Here is a 23,965-nt window from a genome sequence, read left to right as displayed (position 1 = left end):
GTTAAGTGAATTGTGCAAGGTCACAGGGCACAGATTGAGAGTGGGAGATTTAGCCCAGAACACAGGCAGTCCAACTGTGAAGACCACGCTTCTTTGCTCTGGCTCCCTCTTCCTTGGCTCATTGGATGCCAGATTCTCTCTTGCCTTGGGGGTCACAGTCCATGCTGCTCCTGTATGCTCTGTTGTCTCCCTTTCACCCAACTAATTCTTGTTCATCCTTCAGGTTTGCAATCTGGACATCTCTTTGTTTCCAGAGTCCCTTACCTCCCCCTGCAAGCCCTGGTGTCTCCTCAGTATCCCCACATTCCTGAGTTTCTCCCATTAGAGCAACTATCACACAAGATCGTAATTATGTATCTGCTTCCTGTGAGCTCCCTGGAGCCACCATGTATCTTGCCCACCACTGTGCATCCATGTGTCTGGCCAGCAGAAAGGCTGGCACATAGATATATTAATTGTCGAATGAATGAAGGTTGTGACCTAGCTGATAATTATATTTTAAAAATTTAGATGCCCAGCTCTTCGCAGTTATGAAAAGACTTGCCACAGTTTTCTCCAAGCCTCACCAAAGCCTTGTGACTTTGGCAAGGTAGGAATCCTACACCCATTTAACAGAGTGGTGCACCGTGTGAGCTTCAGAGCTTAACGGGCGCGAAACTTGACTCCAACCCAAGGAGACTCTATTCCAAACCCGATGTTTCGGTGTTTCATTTGAGGCACCATTGGGCACAATCACCTGACTTCAACTCTCAGGGAGACAATGTCTGCTAAGGGCAACTTGTAAACAGCCCCGAAAGAAAGTGGAGAGTGCTAGGTTTGGTGTAAGAAGATGCTGTGAGAAGTCAGAGGCAGTGACATTTAAAAACGGGGCCTTCGCCTAAAAAAAAAAAAAAAAAAGACAGAAAAAGAAAGAAGAAAGAAAGAAAGAAAAAAAGAAAGAAAGAAAGAAAAAAGAAAGAAAGAAAGAAAGAAAGAAGAAAGAAAAAGAAAAAGAAAGAAAGAAAAAAGAAAGAAAGAAAGAAAACGGGCCTTTGAAGCGCGGGCAGAATTTGTGCGGGGCCAGGCGGGAGCAGAGCAGCAGAATAGGGTTCAGGCAGTTCTCAGGTCCCTCCCAGAAAGACCCCCAGAGACCAGAGAGGTCCGCCTCAGCCCCCTTTAAGAGTGGCCTCGCCCCCCACCCCCCGCCCCAGGCCTCCCGAGTCAATCGAACCGCGACAGCCAATGGTAGGGGAGAAGAGAGCACTTCCGCGCCTCAACCGCACTTGGGGGGCGGAGCAGAGGGCGGGGAGGCCCGGCCAGGCCGTCACGTGACCCAGCCCATTGGCCAGAGGCCGGAGCGCCGAGGAGCGTTTGGGCGACGTTCATTGGGCAAAGGGCGGGGGGTTGGCCCTGCGTGAAGCCACGCCCCCGCGGTGGCCCCGGGGTTGGTTGCGCGGGCGCCGGGGAAGGAGACGCTGCCCTTCCGCAGCGATGGGATCCTGGGTGAGTGGCGCCACGGGCTGAGCCGGTCCGGCGGGCGACGCGGCAGGGCCCGGGACCGAGGCTTGCGGCGGGCGGGAGCCGGGTCCGAGCAAGGAACTGGGAGGGGGCGCAGGTGTCCGGGCCCAGGTTGGAATAAACAGGTACCCGGGCCGTGGGAGGCGCGAGAGGTAGAACGGAAGGAGCCAGGTCAGTGAGGAGATGCCCCGACCTGGAACGTTGCAGGGGCGCGGGTACCCGAACCCGGGCTAGGAAAGTACCCGGAATGGAGGGAGCAGGTGCACCGGCCGTGTATGGTGCCAGTGGGCACCTGGACGACCCTCGAGGATATTCCGAGAGTCCGGCAAAAGAAGAGGGGGCCTGAACTGGGGCTGCACAGGGAGACGTCTGAGATGGGATGAGCGAATTGTGAAGAAGGGGCTATATTGCTGAGGTCCAGTGCAGGAGTGCCCAGTACCCAGCTTGATCAAACTGGTAAGGTGTTTAGGGTGGAATGAACAGAGACTGGGCAGAGGGCCGTTCAGTGCCTGGGCCCCGGGACATTGCTGGGGTCAAGGAGGAAAGACGGGCTGCTCAGGCCAAAGTCATTAATAGGATTGCCCAGGGCAAGGGAGGAGATGAGCTCTGGAAAGTGTGGGCAGTCAGGCGGAGGATGTTGTAGGTGCCACAGCGAGGATGGAATGAAGAGGTTCCTACCCAAGGTTATAGGGTGACTTGCCCAGCGGGGAATGGCATTGGAAGTGTGCACAAGATGGGGAGCAGTGCTACAGGCTGTCACCATGGAGAAGAGGAAGCTTCTCCCCCGGTTGTGTCAGTGCGTAGGGCATGGTTGAGCTGAACCTGGATCCAGCCCTGGAGTGAAGCAGGCTTGGGGGCCAGTGTTGTCGCCTTGCACTTGCCACTCTTCCTCTTATCTGGAGCAGCAGAGGCTGCTCTTGACTCTCCTGCAGGCAAGTAACCAGACCTCCCAGCCCCGTCTCATGCCTGGAGCCTGTGTTTAGGCTCATTGTTGTGGCTCCATATGGGCTTCTCATTTGGGCCCCGAAGTCCTTCAGATGTAGCAGGGAGGGAGATGAGGCTGCTGTAGCAGACGACTCGGGAAACACCGTAGCTTTAGGATCCCTTGCAGATGAGGTCACATCTCAGCTTAGTCAGTTAGGAGGGTCAGTCAGGTCACTTAATTCTGATGGCCTCAGGTTCCCCATCATAAGTAGCGACTAGATTCCCAGCCAGAGCCTGTTCCAAGCCTGGCCTATAGTATAAGTGCTGGGGAAATAGTGGCTGCTGATCCTCCAGCGTTCTGGTATTTTTGTCTCCCCCTCTCTGAGGTCTGGACCAGATTGTGGGGAATGAGAGGGTTGGCTTAAGATATGAACCTGGGACCTGATCACTGGAGGTCACATCTCAATTTGCAGCCTCCTGGCAGGATATCTCCTATCTTTTTTCTTTCTTTTCTTTCTTTCTTTCTTTCTTTCTTTCTTTCTTTCTTTCTTTCTTTCTTTCAGATTTTATTTATTCATGACAGACACAGAGAGAGAGGCAGAGACATAGGCAGAGGGAGAAGCAGGCTTCCTGTAAGGAGCTCAGTGGGGGACTTGATCCCAGGACCTCAGGATCACACCCTGAGCCAAAGGCAGACACTCAACCACTGAGCCATCCAGGCGCCCCAGGATGTCTCCTATCTTGACAGCATGACCATTTCCTTGGTCCTAGACTGGTTATTCCCCTGCTCGCCCCCCTCATCCACACGGCCCAGCGCTAGAGCTACACTGGTAGGATCGTCCATCCTTCCCACTCACTGGGGAGAAACTGTTTCTTGTGCTGCTCCGGTGACTTTGGCTGCCATCCCAGGTTGATAGGTCTGTCCTGGCCTGTGTATTCCTTCTGCTTGAGGTCCCAGGAGACCTTGAAGGCATCCTTGGTCTTTGTGGTGGCAGTTGGGGAGTGCTCTGCAGGATCTTGGGGATGGGGCATTGTGTGCTCAAGCCACTTATTCTCTGGCCTTGGAATGGGGCAATGGGGTACTCTGGGGGTGGGAGTGTCTCGAAGGCCCCAGGGGAACGTTGCCCTTGTAGTTTGTGATTCATTTGGGGCTTGCTGCTTCCTGCTCCATGTCATATTTAGATGAAGGGTTGTACTGAGCACAGAGCCTAAAGTCCAGTAGACTTTGGTCCAATTCCTGATGTTACCTCACACTAGCTGTATGAGTGTGGGCTCCTGACTTAACCGCTCCGAGACTCGCTTTCCTCTTTGGAAATTGGCGGAGATGGGGCGCGGGTCTAGGTAGTATCTCCTTCACAGAGTTGTAATGATCCCATGAAATAACACATAGAAAGAACCCAGTGCTCTATGTACATAGAGCAGGGCACCTGGGTGGCTCGGTCAGTTAAGCGTCTGCCTTCAGCTTAGGTCATGATCCCGGCGTCCTGGGATCGTGCCCCACAGGTTTCCTGCTCAGCGGGGAGCCTCCTTCTGCCTCTCCTTCTACTACTCTTCCTGCTTGTGCATTTACACGCTCTCTTTCTACCAAATAAATAAATAAAATATTTTAAAAATATATACATAGTGTAGTGGTTTTCATTATTTGAGGGAAAACACCCCGCTGCTTTCATAACACAGTCCACAGGAAATAAAAACATTCTTGGCTTTGTGGGAAATGAAGAGCATATAATGATTCCCAGTCAGGGGCCTGACCCTCTCATGGCCTGTGGTTTTTTGTAGCCAATGGAGCACGGTATTAAAAAAGATTGTGCAAGTGTGGTGTAAAGCCCTGAGTTTGAGAGTGACCTATCTATCTCCCAGGCCCTGGGTCTGTTCTTGGGCCAAAATGCCAAAGACTCTGTGTTCTGCTCCTGGGGCTCAGGGCGGGCAGAAGGTATGTGGGGCATTTGGCTGCCTTCCTGCTGGTGGTTGCAGAAGGGAGGGGGGCTGATTCCAGGCCTGCGATTCCAGAGATAGGCTTTGCTCCCACTTACCCTCAGGGCACTGTTATGGGCATTTCGCTGTGCTCACCTGAGCATATTCTGGTGCCTGACTTGGTCATCTGTCTCCTAGCTCTGTGGAAGGACCCTCTGGTATGTGTGTCCCTGTCTTTCTGAGGCGTGGACGGTGCATGGGACCCAGCCAGCGGCCAGTTGAAGACATTTTCCTTGGAAGCTCTTGGACCAGAGGGTGCTGGTCCTGCCATGGCATTCCGGAGGACTGAGGGCATGTCCATGATCCAGGCACTGGCCATGACGGTGGCCGAGATCCCTGTGTTCCTGTATACAACATTTGGGCAGGTAAAAGTTGGGGTGGGTTGTGGTCCCGCCTTTACCCCTCTGTCTCTAAGACAGTGAGCCACTCATCCCAGGGTCCCTAGCATTTGGGAAAGCTCGTCCCTCATTGTGGCCCCAGGCTTTTGGGGTGTCTTCTTTGAGCAGAGCAGGAAGGACTAGGTTAGGAGTCTGGAGCCCCAAGCCTGGTCTCTACCATAGGGCTAGGTGAACCCTTGACCTCAGTTTTTCAGTCTATAAAAGAGGTCAGTCACACCCTCCCTGCCCCAAATGTTAGTGGTTGACCGTCTTTTGACACTTCCTAAAGCTCTGCTCTGTAGGGTGCAGCCCCACCTGAGGGGCTCCGAGTTCAGCAGGCAGTGAGTGAAGTGCGGGGAATTGTACAGATGTGGCAGTTGGGTGGAGTGAATGTTACCAACTTTAAGGAGTCATTAAGAAATAGGGTCAGGAAGGATACCTGCGTGACTCAGCGGTAAGCATCTGCCTTCGGGTCAGGGCATGATCCTAGGTCCAGGGATCAAGTCCCGCATCATGCTCCCTGCAAGGGGTCTGCTTCTCCCTCTGCCTGTTTCTCTGCCTCTTTCTCTCTCTCTCTCTGTGTCTCTCATGAATAAATAAATAAAATCTTAACCAAAAAAAAAAAAAAAAAAAAAAGAGGGGTCAGGAGACCTAGATTCGATTTCTGACTCCCCATCATCTTGAGCATGTATCTTAACCTTTGTGAGCTTCAGAGCCTTACCTGGAAAATGATGGGCATCCAGCCAGGGAGTGCAGGTAAAATCCTAGTGCAGTGCCTGGCATAATAGGTACTCAGTCACTGTGGCTGTTAGAATCACGACTGATGGAGTTAGGGACACCTGGACCCCAGATGTGATCTCTTTGGCATTGTCATTTTGCTGTCCCCAGTCCCCTTCTTTTTTTTTTTTTTTTTTTTTTTTTAAAGATTTTATTTATTTATTCATGAGAGACACAGAGAGAGCCATAGGCAGAGGGAGACACAGACTCCCTGCAGGGAGCCTGATACAGGACTCAATCCCAGGACCTGGGGATCATGACCTGAACCAAAGGCAGATGCTCAACCACTGAGCCACCCAGGTGCCCTCTGCTAGGCCCCTTTTTGCATCTCTGTGGTCCACATTTCAGAGGTGCTGGCAAGGTTCCTTCTCGGGGGGTGGCTGCCTCTCCCAACATTCCTGGTCAGCAAATAGCCCCCAAGTGCCTGAGGCATCCTGTGCCCCTCAGGTGCTCCCCAGCACAGCTCTGCTCACCTCTTCCAGGGAGCTCTTCCAGGGAGATGTAGTCTAGCTACCTCCCTCTTTTCCTGCAGTCTGCATTCTCTCAGCTGCGATTGACACCAGGCCTACGGAAGGTCCTTTTTGCCACTGCACTGGGGACAGTGGCCCTGGCCCTGGCTGCCCATCAGCTGAAGAGGCGACGGCGGAGGAAGAAGCAGGTCGGCCCCGAGATGGGAGGCGCACATCTGGGCACGGTGCCCCTCCCCATCCTCATGGCCAGGAAGGTCCCATCGGTGAAGAAAGGTAGGTGTGAGGAGCCCAGGGAGGGTCTGACCTGGACCAGCTGACAGGGTCCCAGCTGGGCCCCTGGTCACTGTCGGATCTTGGGCTAGTGACGTCCTGTCTCCGAGCCAAGTACCCCTCCTCTGTGAAGCGAGGATGGCGTAGACCCTTCCCTCAGTCATCAGTAAAGTCAAGGATTTGGTGGGTGATGCTGTCAGAGGCACGTGTCCTGTTGGTGGTGGTCGTTCTCAGAATTGGAGGACATTTTGGGAACATCCGTGTCCAGAGGGAGCTGGTGAGACACTCCTGTGCCCAGGGAGGGAAGTCTCCTGGTGCAGGAGCAAGAAGGGCCATGTGGTTCCTGAGCCAGATAGTGTTACCCCAGCCCCCACCCCCTGTTTTTTATTTTTTTTATTTTTATTTTTTATTTATGATAGTCACAGAGAGAGAGAGAGAGAGAGGCAGAGACACAGGCAGAGGGAGAAGCAGGCTCCATGCACCAGGAGCCCGACGTGGGATTCGATCCCGGGTCTCCAGGATCGCGCCCTGGGCCAAAGGCAGGCGCTAAACCACTGCGCCACCCAGGGATCCCTACCCCCTGTTTTTTAAAGGTTAAGTTTACCCTTTTCAGCCTACAATTCTTTTTTTTTTTTTTCAGCCTACAATTCTTTATGCGATTTTGTGTAACACCTATGGTAGTATTTAAACCACATCAAGAACTGTATTGCCATGCTCTCAGTCCTCCCATGTCCCTTGTAAGTCAGCATCCCCCCTCCCCCTGCAGCCCCTGATAGCCTCTGAGCTGTTTTGTGTCTGTGGGTGTGGCTTTCAAAACCCTTATGGATGCTGTTTTTTTTTTTCTTTAATTTAAATATTTTATTTATTTATTTGACAGCACACAAGCAGAGGGAGTGGCAGGCAGAGGCCAAGGGAGAAGCAGACTCCCTGTCAAGCAGGGAGCCTGATGGGGGGATCGATCCCAGGACCCCAGGATCATGACCTAAGCTGAAGGCAGATGCTTAACTGACTGAGCCACCCCGCCTCTGTTCATTTTGTAACCCAGGAAGCCAGTGTTTGCGTTTCTTGAATATCATATGGATCTCTTTCTGAGGCAGGAATTCCTCACAGGCTCACATCTTGAGTGGGAGAAACCTGGTTTTTGTTTTGTTTTGTTCTGCTTTTTGGTTTTCTGTTTTCTTTTCTTTTCTTTTCTTTTTTCTTTAAGATTTATTTTTTATTTATTCATGAGAGACACAGAGAGAGAGAGGCAGAGACACAGGCAGAGGGAGAAGCAGGCTCCATGCAGGGAGCCCGATGTGGGACCCGATCCCAGGTCTCCAGGATCACACCCCAGGCCAAAGGCAGCACTAAACTGCTGAGCCACCCAGGCTGCCCAGATTTCTGTTTTCTTAAAGATTTTATTTATTTGAGAGAGAGAGAGAGAGCACGAGTGGGGTAAGGGGCAGAGGGAGACTCAGACTCCCCACTGAGCAAGGGGCCTGGTGCAGGGCTTGATCCTGGGACCCCTAGGTCATGACTTGGGCTGAAGGCAGATGCTTAATTGACTGAACCACCCGGGGGCTCCAGAAACCTGGTTTAAGAAACAAAAATTCCCTTTAGGGTACCTGGCTGGCTCATTTGGTAGAGTGTGCAGCTCTTGATCTCAGGGTCATGAGTTCAAGCCCCATGATGGGCATGGAGCCTGCTTTAAAAAAAAGAAAAAAAAAAAAAAAAAGGAGAGGCACCTGGTTTGTGCTTGCTCTCTCTCTCTCTCTCTCTCTCTCTCTCCCCCGCACCCCCGTCTGTTGTTTTTTTTTTTAATTTTTTTTATTATTACTTATTTATGATAGTCACAGAGAGAGAGAGAGAGGCAGAGACACAGGCAGAGGGAGAAGCAGGCTCCATGCGCCGAGAGCCTGATGTGGGATTCGATCCCGGGTCTCCAGGATCGCGCCCTGGGCCAAAGGCAGGCGCCGAACCGCTGCACCACCCAGGGATCCCCCCGTCTGTCTCTCAAATGAGTAAATAAAATCTTTTTTTTTTTTTTTGAGTAAATAAAATTAAAAAAAAAAATAAGAAAAATCTCACATGAAAATGAATTTTAATTATGACTTAATCATTGCAAAAGGGAAATTTTCTCGTACAACTAGAAAAAGAAGTTTTTAGACTAATCTAGAACAGGATCAGAGAAGTGCTGATGTAGCTGGGTTTCTGTTTCCATTGATTCCTGGGACACCTGGAGCCACCTCTGTGCCAGCCTCTCACTTGTCTACCCTGTACCATCACCACCACCACCTCTGGTGTTCCCTTCTTTTCCCTCCCCTACTTTTTTTACTTAAAAAAATGTTTTGTGTGTATTTATTTATTTATAAGATTATTTATTCATTCATTCATTCATTCATTCATTCATTCATTCATTCATTAGAGACCCACAGAGAGAGAGAGAGGCAGAGATATAGGCAGAGGGAGAAGCAGGCTCCATGCAGGGAGCCCAACGTGGGACTCGATCCCAGGTCTCCAGGATCACGCCCTGGGCCGAAGGTGGCGCTAAACCGCTGAGCCACCTCAGCTGCCCTCATGTGTATTTGAATAAGTCATTGTCTCAAATTCCTTTTAGAGGGAAGAGAATTTCAAATCAGTCAGTCAGCAACACAGGGGAGATTGAATGAAAAGTAGGTGGAGCAGTTGCCAGACCTCCTTCTCAGGCTTATCTGGCAGATCTGGGGCCTTCCAGGCCAGGCCTTGGACTAGATGGCAGGGATATGGTGGTGAGCAGGACGCCAGACAGAGGCATAACACTCTGCTAAGTGCATGCGCTTAGGTGCTCTGTTATCACCTTGACTTAAAGGATAAGGGGACAGGCTTTCATATGAGGATAGGGAGGGTTTTCTGGTGGTGAGAACAGCCTCTGCAAAGGCTCAAACTCGAAGCTAGTGTGCTCTTTGCCCTCCTATTCCTCACAGGCTACTCCAGCCGAAGGATGCAGAGCCCCAGTAGCAAAAGCAATGACACTCTGAGTGGCATCTCCTCCATCGAGCCCAGCAAGCACTCGGGATCTTGCCACAGCTTGGCTTCGGTAACTCCCTGGGGGAGGGCACTAGGGTCTCTGGGCTCAGTCCCTGGTATACTGAGTAGGCTCGAGTCTCTGCCCTCAGGATGCTTGCAGACTAGTAGGAAGACCAGAGAAATTTTGTTCAGCCTCTCATTCATTCACTCATCCGTCCACACAGGCTTTCAGAGATTGTCATTGATCATTTACCAAGTGCCAGACTTCAGTAAAAGAAAGGTGGGTGGAGCAGGAGAGAGGTTGGTGGTCTCTTGGGGAGATAATTGTCTATGAAAGTTCATTCCTTGGTTCATCAGACACGGGCATCTGCTTTGTACCAAAGACTCTGCTGAAGATAAAGAGAGAATTGAGACAAAGAGAAGCAGATTTTCTCTTGCAGAGGGGCTCTGGGCTCATTTGCTCACCTAGTTACCCATTCATTCCTCAAGCTTTAAGCTGGGCTCTGCCCTGGGGACTCAGCGGTGAGGAAGACATGGCTCTTGCCCTGGAGGAGCCCCCATCCTGGCAGGGCGAGAAGTGTGGCAAGCGTGGGCCCTGCCCTGTCCTGTGGTGGTGGCTGCTCCGTGTCTTCCTAGTCCGACCTGTAGCAGAGCCTGAGAGCAGGGAACGGGCCCTACAGCTTCTGTAGGAGGCTGCTGGCTCCTGAGCTGGGCATCAGCCTCTGTTTCCTCCCAGTTCAGCGATTTCTGTAAAGTGCCATCTCGTGGTTAGAGTTGGTGGAAGCAGGCCATGCTGGAGGCTTGGCCACAGTGCCAGAGGCTCTCTTCCGGAATGGTCTTTGGAGAGGGCTTGCCACGTATGATCAGGCCGTGGGAGGGGCTTGGGTCCTGCAAAGAGTCTGGGGGGCCTTACCCCTTGCCCTTGGGTCCTTGTGCTGCTTTGTTCCCAGATGGTAGCAGTGAACTCATCCAGCCCCATGGCTGCATGTTCAGGACCATGGGACACCAGAGGGATGGAAGAATCTGTGACCGCCAGTGACGGCAACGCAGAGAGTCTCTACATGCAAGGTACTGGCCAGCCAGGGGCTCTCCTGGGGCAGAGTTGGAGGGAAGGATGGCCTCCTCCTGGGAGCCCAGGCTGGGCTCAGGACACTTTTCCAGGTGCTCTTTTGCAACCTCACTCCTGACCCCAGGACCCTCATTTGGTGGTTTCTAGCTATTTGTGGCTAGGGGACAGTCTCCAGGAACAAGTCTGGTCTGAATGGAGGCCTGTGAACTGACCCGCCTTGGAAAAGTGACTAGAACAAGGCTCACACGGTCCTGCCTTTTATGACCTTTCGTGTTCTCCTGCCCCTTTGCTTTTCTGGTGCCATCTGGAGTGTGGGGCCTGGGTGCATTCCTCTGCTGAGGCCAGACTCTCCCTTGTCCTCCTGCCTGGGCTCAGGTATGGAGCTGTTCGAGGAAGCGCTACAGAAGTGGGAGCAGGCGCTGAGCGTGGGACAGAGAGGGGACAGCAGCCGCACCCCCACACCTGGGGACAGCCTACGGAACCCCGAGACTGCTTCGGAGGTACCATCTGAGGTAGGCGGTCGTCTCCCATAGATCCCAGCCTTGGAGGATGCTGGTGGTGGGGCGAAGAGGCAGCCAGCCTCTGGGAGGCAGTGTGGCAGCCCCCGGCTTCTGCTGGGTGCTCTCTGGTCCTCCTGGATGGGAGCTTCCCCTTCCACAAGGATGTCATTGTGCCGAGTAGAATGCACACATGAGGTGCTTAGCACATGCTGCTTGGTAATCAGTCAGTAATCCAGGGTGATGAGCATGCCCCAGCCCCAACTATGTGAGGAAAAGGTGCCATTTATGAGGGACTGGTGGGAATTGGCCTGTGTTCAGCTAAGGGACCACACAGCCTTTGCCTTGTTTTTCCTTTCAATGTTTTTTTTTTTTTTGGTACTGTAAGATTTGTTTCACTATCAGAAAAGAGAAAGTAAAAAAGCTAACATAAAAAGTGTTTGCATAAAGCATACCAAACACACATCCAGGATGGACGTTTACTGAAACTTTATCTTGTCACAATGAGAAACCAGAAAAAAATGGAAACTCTACATGTCCGTCAGTGGGGGTCTGCTATACAGACATTAAAAGGTGTAGGGAAATCCATATAGGCTGCTGGGCTGCTGTCTCCACAGTATGTCACTAAGCGAGAAAAAGCAAGATGTGGAATGCGTATAGTATAACCCGTGTGTATACAGGTTCAGAAAGACATACATCTATGCCTCACATGTGCCTGTGGGTAACTGCTAGTATGTATGTGCGCTTTTACTTCCTTCTGGACTCATAACTCAGGGAATTTTTTTTTTTTTAAGATTTTTATTTATTTATTCATGAGAGACACACACAGAGAGAGGCAGAGACACAGGCAGAGGGAGGAGCAGGCTCCCTGTGGGGAGCCCGACGTGGGACTCGATCCCGGGTCTCCAGGATCACACCCTGGGCTGAAGGCGGCGCTAAACTGCTGAGCCACCCGGGCTACCCACTCAAGGAATTCTTAACTGTGATCTATGAGGGTGGGATCTACAGGGGAAGGTGGAAAAGGCTTTTATTGTGCCTTACTGTTTGGCCTTCCTGATTTTGAGTCACATTTATGGGCAGGGTTTTGTATAGGTGGTAGGATTGTGAACTGTTTCTCTTTTAGTTTTTATGCTTTTATGTATTTAAAGAAAAAAAAGGGCTGGTGGTGCCTGGTAGCTCAGTCAGTGAAGTGTCTGCCTTTGGCTCAGGTCATGATGATCCCAGGGTCCTGGGATCGAGCCCGGCGTCTGGCTCCCTGCTCAGCACGGAGTCTGCTTCTCCATCTCCCTCTCTGTCTCCCTCTGCCTCTCTCTCCCTGCTCATTTTCTCTCTCTCTAATAAATAAATAAAATCTTAAACAGAAAGCAACCCTAGGAGCCCCTGTCCTCTGCTGGAGCGAGGACAAAGTCCGGCTCTTCAGGGTGCAGTCTGACAGTATCTGGAGAGTCAGTCAAGGTAACATCAGGAGTTTAACCCAGGGAATTGGTTGCACAGGTGAAGGAGGAGTTGAGAGCCCAGGGCTAGAGGCAGTGTGCCAGAGCTTAGGAGCCACAGAACCTAGAACCCTGGTGGGGCTTACCAGCAGGGGTCATCCCGTTTTGGATAGGATGGGGCAGCTATATGGTGTGAGGCAGGACTGGGAAGGGAATTTCTCTGCCCATTGCCCCATCCCATGCTTCTTCCAGCTATGCTTCTGTTGGCCATGAGCCAGTTGGCAGAGGAGCCTGAGAAATAGTTTGCAACACAAGGATGAGGACATGCCTGGTCACCAGTTCCTTGTACCCCAGCTGGGGACATTAGCTCAGAGCCTGCCATACAAGCAGGAGCACTGTAGCTACAGGACGAGGACATCAGGAGAAATGCCTGAGGGGCAGGGGGGTAACAAAACCTCCAGGGCCCAAGGGCGCAGCTACCATCAGGTCACTGTGTCTGTGGGCAGAGAGTAGATGCCTGCAAGACTGTTAGGTCATGGAAAGGAAGTGAGGCAACTTTATTTCCAAAATGGTATTGATCGCTTATACTGCATCTTAAAATTCTAGAACTTTCATTGTTCTTATCGTGAAGGCTATGAAGTATTCCTTACAGAATAGTGAGAAATACAGAAATAGTAAAGAGTGGGGGAGAAAAGGACCCAGTCTTTGATCTTTGATCAGGCAGCTCCTGCTCTGTGCCGTGGGCCAAGGCCCTTGGCTCCCCGAGCACTGGGGCCCTTGGCAGGGGGCCACTGCCAGCCCTAGGATCCTGGTGCAAAGTAGATGCTCAATAAATGATCTTTGTTGTTGGTATTATTATATTATTATTATAACCCTCCATCCAGATGCAGCCACTTAGTATCCTTCCGGACATTTTCCTGTCAAAAAAAAAAAAAAAGGTTAACAGGTTTGTTGGAATATCTCTTGGATACCATGAAATTCATTTCAATTCAATCCAGTTCTGAATTGTACCATTCATTGGCTTTTAGTGTATTCAAGAGTTATGTGTTCGGGAAGCCCGGGTGGCTCAGTGGTTTAGCACCTGCCTTCGGCCCGGGGAGTGATCCTGGAGACCTGGGATCGAGTCCGACATCAGGCTCCCTGAGTGGAGCCTGCTTCTCCCTCTGCCTGTATCTCTGCCTCTCTCTTGCTCTCTGTCTCACATGAATAAATAAATAAAATCTTAAAAAAAAAAAAAGAGTTGTGTGTTCAACACCACAGTTAATTTTAGAACATTTTCATCATGTCCCCACAGAGTCCCATACACTTCATCAGATACTCTCCATCCCTTCACACCTCCAGCCTTAGGCAATTCCTCATCTACTTTTCATCTCTGTAGATTTGCCAGTTCTGGACATTTCTATAGATGGAGTCATGATTTGTGGCCTTTTATGACTGGCCACTTTCCTATAGTATAATGTTTTCAAGGTTCATCCTTGTAACTTGGATCACTACCTCATTTCTGTTTATTGCTGAGTAATATTCTGTTGTATGGATAGACCACATTTTATTTATTCATTCATTCATTGTTGGCCATTTGGATTATTTTTACTTTATGGTTCTTATGAGTAATGCTGCTATGACTGTTTTGTGCAGGTTTTTGCGTAGACACATTGTTTTTCACTCCCTTGGGTGTATGGCTAGGGGTGGAGTTGCTAGGTCATAGGATAATGCTACATTTGACATCTGGAGAAACCCCCAGATCATTTTCCACAGCAGCTGTGCCATTTTACATTCCCACCAGCAGTGTAGGAGGGTTCTAGTTTCTCCATATCCTGACTAACATTTGTTTTTATCTGTCTTTTTAGTTCTAGCCATTCTAGTGGGTGTAAAATGGTTATCTCATTGTGGTTTTAATTTGCATTTCCCTGAGCTAACAGTGTGGAGCTTCTTTTCATGTGCTTGTTGGCCATTTGTATGTCTTCTTTGGAGAAATGTCTGTTGAGATCCTTTATTTTTAATTTGCCTATTTTTTTTTAATGATTTAGCTATTTTATGTATTACTTAGTATTCATCACAATAAGTGCCTCTTCATCTTCTTTGTCCATCTCCCCCTTCTGGCACCCACGAGTTTGGTCTCTATATTTAAGAGTCTGGTTTTTTTGTTTGTTTGTTTGTTTGTCTCTTTTCTGTTTGTTCGTATATTTTGTTTCTTAAATTCTACATATAGTGAAATCATATGGGATTTGTCCTTCTGACTTATTTCACTTAGCATTATACTCTAGATCCATCCATGTTGTTGCAAATGGCATGATTTCATTCTTTTTTATGGCTGAATAATATTCCATTGTGTATATGTACCAATTCTTTATCCATTCGTCTGTGGATGGATACTTGCATTTACAATAGCCAAGATATGGAAGCAGCTCAAATGCCTGTCCACAGACAAGTTGTTGTGTCTTTTTATTAGTGAGTTGTAAGGGTTCTTTATATGTTCTAGATACAAGACCTGTATCAGAGATAGGATCTGCAGATACTTTCTCCCATTCTGTGGGTTATCTTTTTTCTTTCTTTCTTTCTTTCTTTCTTTCTTTCTTTCTTTCTTTCTTTCTTTCTTTTTCTTTCTTTCTTTTTTTTAAGATTTTATTTATTTATTCATGAGAGAGACAGAGACATAGGTAGAGAGAGAAGCAGGTTCTCTTCAAGGAGCCCTGTGCAGGATTTGATACCAGGACCTCGGGATCACAACCTGAGCCAAAAGCAGACACTCAACTACTGAGCCACCCAGGTGCCCCTAAATTTTTTAAAGTAGGCTCCATAGCCAATGTGGAGCTCGAACTCACAATCCTGAGATCAAGAGTCATATACTCCTCCAACTGAGCCAGCCAGGCGCCCTGAAAAAATTTTAATTTCAGTGACTTCAGTATGTCTTTTTCTTTTATCATTTGCACTATGACATCAAAGAAACCAGTTCCTAACCCGAGTCTGCTTCACTGAGGAAGACTGAGGACACCTGCCAAAGCTAAGGGCTCTGCCAGCCACGCCATGCGGGGTCTGGTCCTATCAGAGAGTTAAGGAAAGCAGACAGTGGGTCCTGGATTTCCATGGGCCCTGCTGGGGCTATAGCTGCATGAGCTCAGCCACTTAACATCCTGAGTTTTCTTTGTGAATCCAGGTCACAGCCATATCTGCTTTCAAGGATTCTGTGAGGCTGAACAGCTAGGTACTGGTCCAGGGCAAGTACTCAGTGAAAGAACCGTTTCCATCATTGCCGTCCTCTGAGCTCTTCTAGCTCTGTCCCCAGTGGCCTCAGCTGGGTTTGGCCCTTGGCTCCTCCCTGGGGTCTGGTTACATACAGATACAGGATCTGGTAGCCTTGATGGAGAGCAGAGGTAGGCCTACCTGTGCCTGGCCTCTCAGCCAGGGATCAGGCCCCAGCTCCTGAGATCAAAGGTACAGCACCTTCTTCTTTCCACATACCAACCTGGAGGCCAAGGACAGGAGGAGGTTACTGAACCATAGGCTGTTGAGTTTTTGGTGCAACACCTTCCCCAGTACACATGGTTCATAGTAACAGTGGAATTTGAGAGATGCCTGGATGGCTCAGTGATTGACTGCCTTTAGCTCAGGTCATGATCCGGGGTTCTGGGATCGAGTCCTGCATTGGGGTCGCCTGCTTCTTCCTCTGCCTATGTCTCTGCCTCTCTGTGTGTCTCTCATGAATAAATGAATAAAATCTTAAAAAACAAAAAAACACAGTGAAATTTGAACCCAGCTCTTTCTGGGATCCTGACTGCCCTTTTATTACAATGATATTATTATGCACGCTATGTTATATGCGTACGTTGCATGTTATATATTACATGTATTATACTTCATATGTTATACATGTTACATATTATATCATAGTGATTAATATGATACTCAACACTTCCTGGTCATCACCACAGGCCAGCCTTGTGTGAAGGGCTTTGCATAACCTCCCTCCTTCATGTTTTCCCTATATTCCTAGGAAGTAGGTACTCTTATCTCAGCTGATAGATAAGGAATTAGAATGAGAAAGTAATTTACTTGAGGTAATACCGTTTGGAACTGGTGGTACCTGGGTCAGAGCCCAAGTCATCATTGTTCAGTAGGAAGTCATATAGCTCATTTAAAATTTTATAGAGACCACACTAAAAAGTAAAAAAGAAACTGGTAAAATTGGGGTGCCTGGGTGGCTCAGTTGGTTGAGCATCTGCCTTCCGCTTGGGTCATGATCGTGGGGTCCTGGGTTTGAGCCCCACATTAGGCTTTCTGCTTGGCGGGGAGTCTGCTTCTCCCTCTGCTGCTCCCCTTGCCTGTGCTCTCTCTCAAATAAATAAATTAAAAGAAAGAAACCAGTAAAGTCAATTTTAATAGTGCAATTTATTTATTTATTTACTTACTTAACTTATTTAAGTAGTCTCCACGCCCAGTGTGGAGCCCAATGTGGGCCTTGAATTCTTGACCCGAAGATCAAGACCTGAGCTCAGATCAAGAGTTGGATGCTTAACTGACTGAGCTACCTAGGAGTCCCTTAATAATACATTTTAATGTAATCTTGTTTTTGGAGAATATTATCATATCAACGTGTTACCAACATGGAACATCATTGAGATATTTTGTTTATTTATTTAAGATTTTACTTATTTGAGAGAGAGACAGAGATAGCGACAGAGAGCATGAGCAGGGAGGAGAGAGAGAAGCAGGCTCCTGGCTGAGCAAGGCTCCCCCACCCCTGATGCAGGTCTCGATCCCAAGACCCTGAGATTATGACCTGAGCCAAAGGCAGATGCTTAACCAATTGAGCCACCCAAATCCCACTTATTTTATTTATTTGAGAGAGAGAGTGTGTGCTTGCAGTGGGGAGGGGCAGAGGGAGGGAGAAACTGAAGCAGACCTCCCTTCCTTCTAAACAAGGAGTCTGTTGCAGGGCTCGATCCAATGACCCTGAGATCATGATCTAAGCCAAAACCAAGAATCAGAAACTTAACCGACTGTGCCACCCAGACACCCATGAAATATTTTAGAGTGTTTTTGTTTGTTTGTTTGTGGTTTCTTGGTACTCAGTATTTGAATTCCTGCATGTATTTATACTTAACAGCCTATCTCTGTTGGGACAGGCCACATTTCAACTGCTCATTCGCTCTATGTGGTTGGTGGCTTCTGTTTTGGGCAGCTCATATGCTCTTGCTACTGGGCTCCAGAGCCTGCTCCCCTTTCTCCCCCCCATCACTGATGAGGGGGCACCATTGGCCTGGGGAGTGTGGAGGCTCCAGGTTGATGTTCATGTTTTAATTGCAGCCAGAGTCCCAGCGGAGGGAGTTTGCAGAGAAGCTGGAATCCCTGCTACACCGGGCCTACCACCTGCAGGAGGAGTTTGGGTCCACCTTCCCGGCCGACAGCGTGTTGCTGGACCTCGGTGAGCTGGCCTGGTTGCAGGATGGGGTGGGATGGGGTGGGAGTAGGGTGAAGGTGGGAGGTGGTAAGAGAACTGGGGTGTGGCTCCCTCAGAATCCTCAGGGCCTTTGGACCTCATTCAATTAGTGCCTTGTACATCGATGGGGAAACAGGCCTTGAGGGACAGAGGTGTTTTTTTGGTTTTGTTTCCATTTTTTAATATTTTGTTTTTAAGTCCTCTCTCCACCTGACACAGGGCTCAAACTCACAAGCCTGAAATCAAGAGTCATAGGCTCTACTAACTGCACCAGCCAGGCTCCCCAAAGGTGTTCTTTTATAGGTGGTAGGCAGGAACAGGGGCTGGCAAGGCCTGGTGGAGGGGTCCCTGGCCAATGTGCCTTGGCCCATCCTGTTGGGAGTAGGCCTTCAGGTCTGTGTGTCCACATCTTCCAAGCCTTTGGTCCAAACCCTTTGCTGTGGGCACCAGGCAGGCAGCAGGGATGGCTCATATGGAGATTAGTTGAAAACAGGTCTTGCTGTTGCCCACACTGCTGAGGTAAAGGTACTTGACATCAGCGAGAAATGTGGAGATATTTAGCCAGTGTTTTCCTGGTACCCACCATGTGCCAGGCCCCGTGCGGTGAGTGGACCCTAGGACCCTTCCCTGGGTGCTTTCAGCTCTGAGGGGGAGCATCAGACTCCTGTGTCCAGCTCCCCAGCTCTGTCAGTGGTGACCCAGGCCTGACACACCCTTCCACGGCCTGTCCCTGAATGGCTTTGCCTGAAGAGAAACCTACCTGCTCTGGTCTCCCCAGGTGGCAGAGAAGGCTGGTGGGGCCTTTTAGGCCATGGCCTTTGCTTATTTGTTTGACAGAGCTTTCTTAAGTGCCCTGAAGGTCCAGACCTCTACAGTCCTTGAGGGCCTAGGGTTAGAAATGCCAAGTCAGTGGCTGATGCATTCCCTTGTGCTCTTTGTCATCAGTGGCTAAGTGTCGGTTTGTCAGAGAGGAGAGTCCACTCGCCTGGGGCCATATGGTACAGGAGAGGGTGTGTGTGCAGAGCTCAGGGGCTGTCAGGCCTCGGGGTGTAGCTGTGTGGCCATGGGCAGGCCTGCTCAGCAGCCCTATTCCATACCTTACTGTGCCCACCTGTAAGGGTGCCGTGGCATTTGAAAGAAGCCATTCATTTGAGGCGATGACCCCAGAACCTTCATGTGTAAGTCTTCAGGACATAGGAGCTGTGTGATTGGCAGTGGCAGCCGGCCCAGAATTGGGCATTGGACGCTTTGCACGTGTGCCTTCCAGAAAGCCTGGTGACTTTGGAGTCCCAGCCCTTCTCTTCCTGCTCTTCCCAGAGAGGACCCTCATGCTGCCCCTGACCGAGGGCTCCCTACATCTACGGGTGGACGATGAGGACAGCCTGACCTCCGAGGGTTCCTTCTTCTCTGCCACCGAGGTAACACAGGGCGAGGTCAATGAGCAGGGAGGCAGGGCGGGGTAGAGTGGAGTCCTAACCCCTGGGGGACTCTCACCAGAAGCACTGGGTCATGGGAAAGTAAAAGCATTTCCTCCGACAGGAGCAGAATTTGGCAGTCAGTAAGTGCTGCTCCCCGGGGGACTCCATGCGCTTGCCCGGGATGGGTTGGCCTGAGAAGCCAGGTGTCCTAGGCCCCGTGTGGGAGGGGCAGGGTCTCCACCCCCAGGGCTCCAGCCCATGCAGAGCCCTCCCTTCTTAGACTGCCTGCCCATTGCTTGGCATGTGTCTCCTGCCATGGCCACGAGTTTCAGGCCCTGACGTGAGAAGATGTGTTCCCTCTGGCATCCCCTCTGAGAGGCTGGCCTCAAGGATGTCCCCTGGGCAGGCACCCTGACCCCCTTCGGCTTTTGCTGACACAGGGGGTGACTCGGCCGACTTTCCTCTTCCTATGCACCCTCCCCCAGCTCTTTGAGTCCCTGCAGGTCGGAGATGACCCCATCCTACTCTCCAGGCCGGCCGCTGCTTATGAGGAGGCCCTCCAGCTGGTGAAGGAGGGGAAAGTGCCCTGCCGGACCCTCAGGTGAGTGTGTGGGGAAGGGAGCGGGGAGCAGGGGGTAGGCAGGGTATGCCCTGTCCCCTTTGAGGCCGGGGAGGTCAGCAGTGCTTGGCGAGGACTCAGCTGGACAGCTCTGGCAGTGGCTCCTACCCCAGCCATGGGGGATCTAGGACAGCCTTGAATTCCCAGACAGGCAGGACTGCAACCAGCAACTGCAAATTAATATAATTAGTTCATAAAATAACAATGATTTCTACTTTTTTGAAGTTAGACCTGCCACCTCGCCCATGGCCACCGAGGACAACACGTCCTCGGAGAGCATCCAGTCAGCCTCTTTGGTTTGGGGGTGGGGACCGAGGCCTAGAGGAGGGCAGGCACTTGCCCGAGGTCATACTGCCTGGCTGAGGCAGGACCATTCAGGGCTATACTCTGATCCCAGAGGGCATCGCTGGGCAGGGCCCAGGGGGAGTCACTGACTCTGCTTCCCCCCAGGACTGAGCTGCTGGGCTGCTACAGTGACCAGGACTTTCTGGCCAAGCTGCATTGTGTGCGGCAAGCCTTTGAGGTGGGTGTTGGGGTAACCTGGAGAGGATGGTGCTGGGGCTGGGGTGCAGCCAGGCAGGCCTACCAGCCCTGCTCCCACACACACCTGGCTCCTCCACGCAGATGGGTTACCTACCTATCCCGTTAGGCTCACCTCTCTGCCAGCTTTGGAGGGCTGCCAGCCCAGCAGCTCACTCCCCTCCCTTCCTCGTTCCTTAGGGTCTTCTGGAAGACAAGAACAACCAGCTTTTCTTTGGGGAGGTCGGCCGGCAGATGGTGACAGGCCTGATGACCAAGGCTGAGAAGGTAGCTTTTTTTTAGGTTTTCTTCTCACCGTGCCTTTTTAAATTTTTGTAACTTTTATTTGGTTCTGTTTAAAAAAAAGGAAAAAAACGTGGTGTGCTTGAGTGGCTCAATCGGTTAAGCATATGACTCTTGATTTCGGCTTGGGTCACGGTCTCAGGGTCGTGGGATCAAGTCCTGTGTTGGGCTCCATACTCTGTACAGAATCTGCTTGGACTTCTCTCTTCCTCTCCCTCTGTCCCTCACCGGCCCCCTGTACTCAAGCTCTCCCTTGCTCTCTTTGTCTCTCTCAAATAAATAAATGCATCTTAAAAAAAAAAAAAAAAAACCCTAATCTGAAATCAAGCTGAGGAGCTTTGACTTCATCCTGAAAGCTCTGGAGGGGCTGGGAAAGGCTTAGGGGACTTTTCCCGTGCCAGTTCTGAAAAATATGAATCTGTATTGCTTTTTTATTTCTGGTGATACCATAACCATAACCTGGTTTTATAAAATTTAGTGACTTCTAAATACAAACCGTAGGTTTCCCTGAACCAGAGGGAGCCACTGCCACATGCAGCTCTGTAGCTCCTGTCTGGTTTCATGGATTAACCCTTAAACATGGTTATTTAATTTCTAAAGTTCCCTACAGACTGTTCTGCAGCTCTCTCTTGTTGTGTAAGAGTACATCTTGTCCATCTGACTACAATGGCAGAAGCAGTCACTTTGACCGATTGTGTAGAATTCCCTTGGGTAAGCTGACTGTGGTTCATTTTGTCCTCCGGCGGATGGACATTTGGATTGTATCTGATTGTCACACTGCTATTATAATCAGTCCATTACAGACCTCTTTAGGTGCCTCTGGTTTTCTGTGAGGCAAAGCTCAGCTGTGGCAGTACCACGTCTTGGGCACATTCAGGTCTTGCCAGTTTGCTTTTGGAGATGGCTTAACAGCCATTGTCCCTGCCAGAGGTGTAATCATGCGGATCTTTATGTTACACTAAATATAAGGTCTCAGTAATTGGATGTTAGTAACCCTTTTAACCTATTTTATCTATTCCTTCATATATTTCTTTGATTATTAATAAGGTTGAATGAATTTTCATGTGTGTTGGCCACGTGTTTGAGCAGAGCCCTTGAAAATGCTTCTCCCCTCAGTTCTTTCACTTCACATGTCCAACTAGTGGTTCTAAATTCACCTCTGGGGGCACCTGGGTGGCTCTGTCGGTGAAGCATCTGCCTTCAGCTTGGGTCATGATACTGGGGTCCTGGGATAGATCCCCGCATCAGGCTTCCTACTCAGCTGAGAGCCTGCTTCTCCCTCTCCCTCTGCCTGCAGCTCCCCCTGCTTGTGCTCTCTCTCTGTCAAATAAATAAATATGTCAAATAAATAAATAAAATCTTTAAAAATATTAATAATAAAATAAATAAAACATACCTCTGGGGGCACCTGGCTGGCTCAGTTGGAGGAGCATGCGACTCTTGATCTCAGGGTCCTGAGTTCGAGCGCCACGTTGGAGGTAAAGGTGACTTAAATAAATAAACTTCTAAAAATAAATAAAATAGATAAAATAAAATGCACCTTGAGCCTCATCACCCAGTTGCCTGAAATGTCCCCTTGCTCCCACTGCCCTTGAGGTAAACATCAAACTTTGTTCCATGGCTGGCTGCCATGAGCCCTTTGTCCTGTCCAGACTGAAGGGCTCAGGGTTTTGGGGTTTTGTTTTGTTTTGTTTTTGTTTTTTTATTTTAAGATTTTATTGATTTGAGAGTGAGAGTACAAGTGAGGGAAGGGGCAGAGGGAGAAGCAGACTCCATTGAGCAGGGACCCCAACCTGGGGCTCCATCCCCAGACTCTGAGCCGAAGTCAGATGCTTAACTGACTGAGCCTCCCTGGTGCCCCAAGGGCTCAGGCTTTAGTGTATGCCTGTACCAGACTTTCTTCCTGATCTCGGTCTTTGCATATGCTGGTCCCTCCGCACCTGGAGCACTGTTGGCTCAGCGCTGTTGTTGTTAACTACTTTATTACAAAATACACAAGAGTATTAAATCCTATAGATACAGGATTTAATGAATGAATAGGTGAACCTCTGTGTACCCGGTACCCGGGTTAGGAAGGGGGGCTTTTACTAGTGTCTAGAAGCTCCCGGTCCCCCTTCCTTCCCCTTTTCCTTGGTTCCCCGTCTTCTAAGTTCCCGCTCAAGCCATCTGTCTCCCCAGGAGGGCTTCGCCAAGAGCCATTGGACTCACCCTGCTGGCATGGCCCCATCACCCAGCATCCTGTTTACAGATTGCTCTTTCTCACTACTTGGCAAGCTCCACGAGGGCCAGGACCACAGTGCTCCCAGCACAGCAAGCGTGTGCCCCGCCTGGGGCCTGGAACAGGGCAGGTGCTCCATAAGTGTTAATAATTACTCTTCAGCAGCCGTTTACCTAGCAATGAACCTGGCACTTTATTCACGTTGCCAGTAGCTCATTTGGTCCTGACCATAGTCTGCACTCAGTGGATAAGGAAACCAAGCCTGGGGAAGGACAGGGGCTCGCTCGGGAAGGGTAGAGTTGGCATTTGAACCCAGGTTGGCCTGACCGCAGCTGTGCCCTTGGCCTGTTCTCTGTGGCCTCCCAAGACAGCGAAGGAATTAACAGGTAAAGGAAGGGGAGGTGAGGCTAACGTAGGTGCCAGGAGCTTAGCAGATTGACCTGTTCTCTGTGGCTGCTGAGGGGTCTGGAGGTGTGGCCTCCCTCGCTCTGCCTCCACCCCAGTGTGGGATGTATTTTTTCGAATGGCTGGTTAGCAGCTCTGGAGAGCAGAGCCAGCACTCAGCCCTGGGACTGGGGCAGAAACCGATTCCCTGTCTGATCGTTGCAGGCAGGTGGAGCAGGGACACGCCCCCTGGGAGGCTGCTTGCTCTGTGGGCAGCATCTAGTCTCTGGACTTGTGAAATCAGTCCACTTTGTGACTGCGTGTCCATGAGCCAGCATGTGCCCTCTCCAAGCCTCATCTCCTCCTGTGTGAGTGGGCATGTCCTGGGGGCCGCGTGTGATGGTGTCACGCATGCTTGGCTGCCAGCCCTTATCTTCATTGTCCTCCTTTACATGTGAAGAAACTGAGACTTGGGGAGGTTAAGGTGTGGTCTAGGGTCATCTTAGCAAATTCTCTTTATTTTTTAAATTAAAAATATTTTTTAAAGATTTTATTTATTTAAGAGAGAGAGAACACAAGCAGAGGGGACAGCAGAAGGAGAGGGAGAAGCAGGCTCCCTGCTCAGCAGGGAGCCCAACACAGTGCTTGACCCTGGGGTCCTGGGATCATGACCCAAGCCAAAGGTAGACATTTAACCGATGGAGCCAACCAGGTGCCCCTAGTAAATTCTCTTTGAAAGTTAATGAAAGTCGTTTTTTTTTTTAAATGATTATAAAAATACTCATGCTCAT

At 50.1% G+C, this 23,965-nt stretch overlaps 1 protein-coding gene across 2 annotated transcripts in view; it reads left to right on the top strand.

The window, feature by feature from the left end:
* Window positions 1–1,314: 1,314 nt before the first annotated feature.
* The window catches only part of MIGA2 (mitoguardin 2), a 28,568-nt gene continuing 5,917 nt past the window's right edge, over window positions 1,315–23,965 (top strand). The window contains exons 1-11 of one of the 2 annotated variants that reach the window (XM_026009482.2): window positions 1,315–1,482; window positions 4,534–4,760; window positions 6,082–6,292; window positions 9,235–9,347; window positions 10,228–10,345; window positions 10,722–10,858; window positions 17,581–17,698; window positions 19,031–19,131; window positions 19,617–19,732; window positions 20,201–20,273; window positions 20,471–20,557. In XM_026009482.2, coding sequence (XP_025865267.1) covers window positions 4,665–4,760; window positions 6,082–6,292; window positions 9,235–9,347; window positions 10,228–10,345; window positions 10,722–10,858; window positions 17,581–17,698; window positions 19,031–19,131; window positions 19,617–19,732; window positions 20,201–20,273; window positions 20,471–20,557 — 1,170 coding nt within the window. In that variant the 5' untranslated portion in view covers window positions 1,315–1,482; window positions 4,534–4,664. Of the gene's footprint in view, window positions 1,483–4,533; window positions 4,761–6,031; window positions 6,293–9,234; window positions 9,348–10,227; window positions 10,346–10,721; window positions 10,859–17,580; window positions 17,699–19,030; window positions 19,132–19,616; window positions 19,733–20,200; window positions 20,274–20,470; window positions 20,558–23,965 lie in introns of both variants that reach the window. The other variant, XM_026009483.2, reaches the window with a different exon arrangement.

Source organism: Vulpes vulpes, chromosome 2, assembly GCF_048418805.1.
Source record: "Vulpes vulpes isolate BD-2025 chromosome 2, VulVul3, whole genome shotgun sequence".
Lineage (NCBI taxonomy): Eukaryota > Metazoa > Chordata > Mammalia > Carnivora > Canidae > Vulpes > Vulpes vulpes.
Note: the sequence above shows the minus strand (reverse complement) of the source record. Positions and strands in the feature narration are given on the sequence as shown.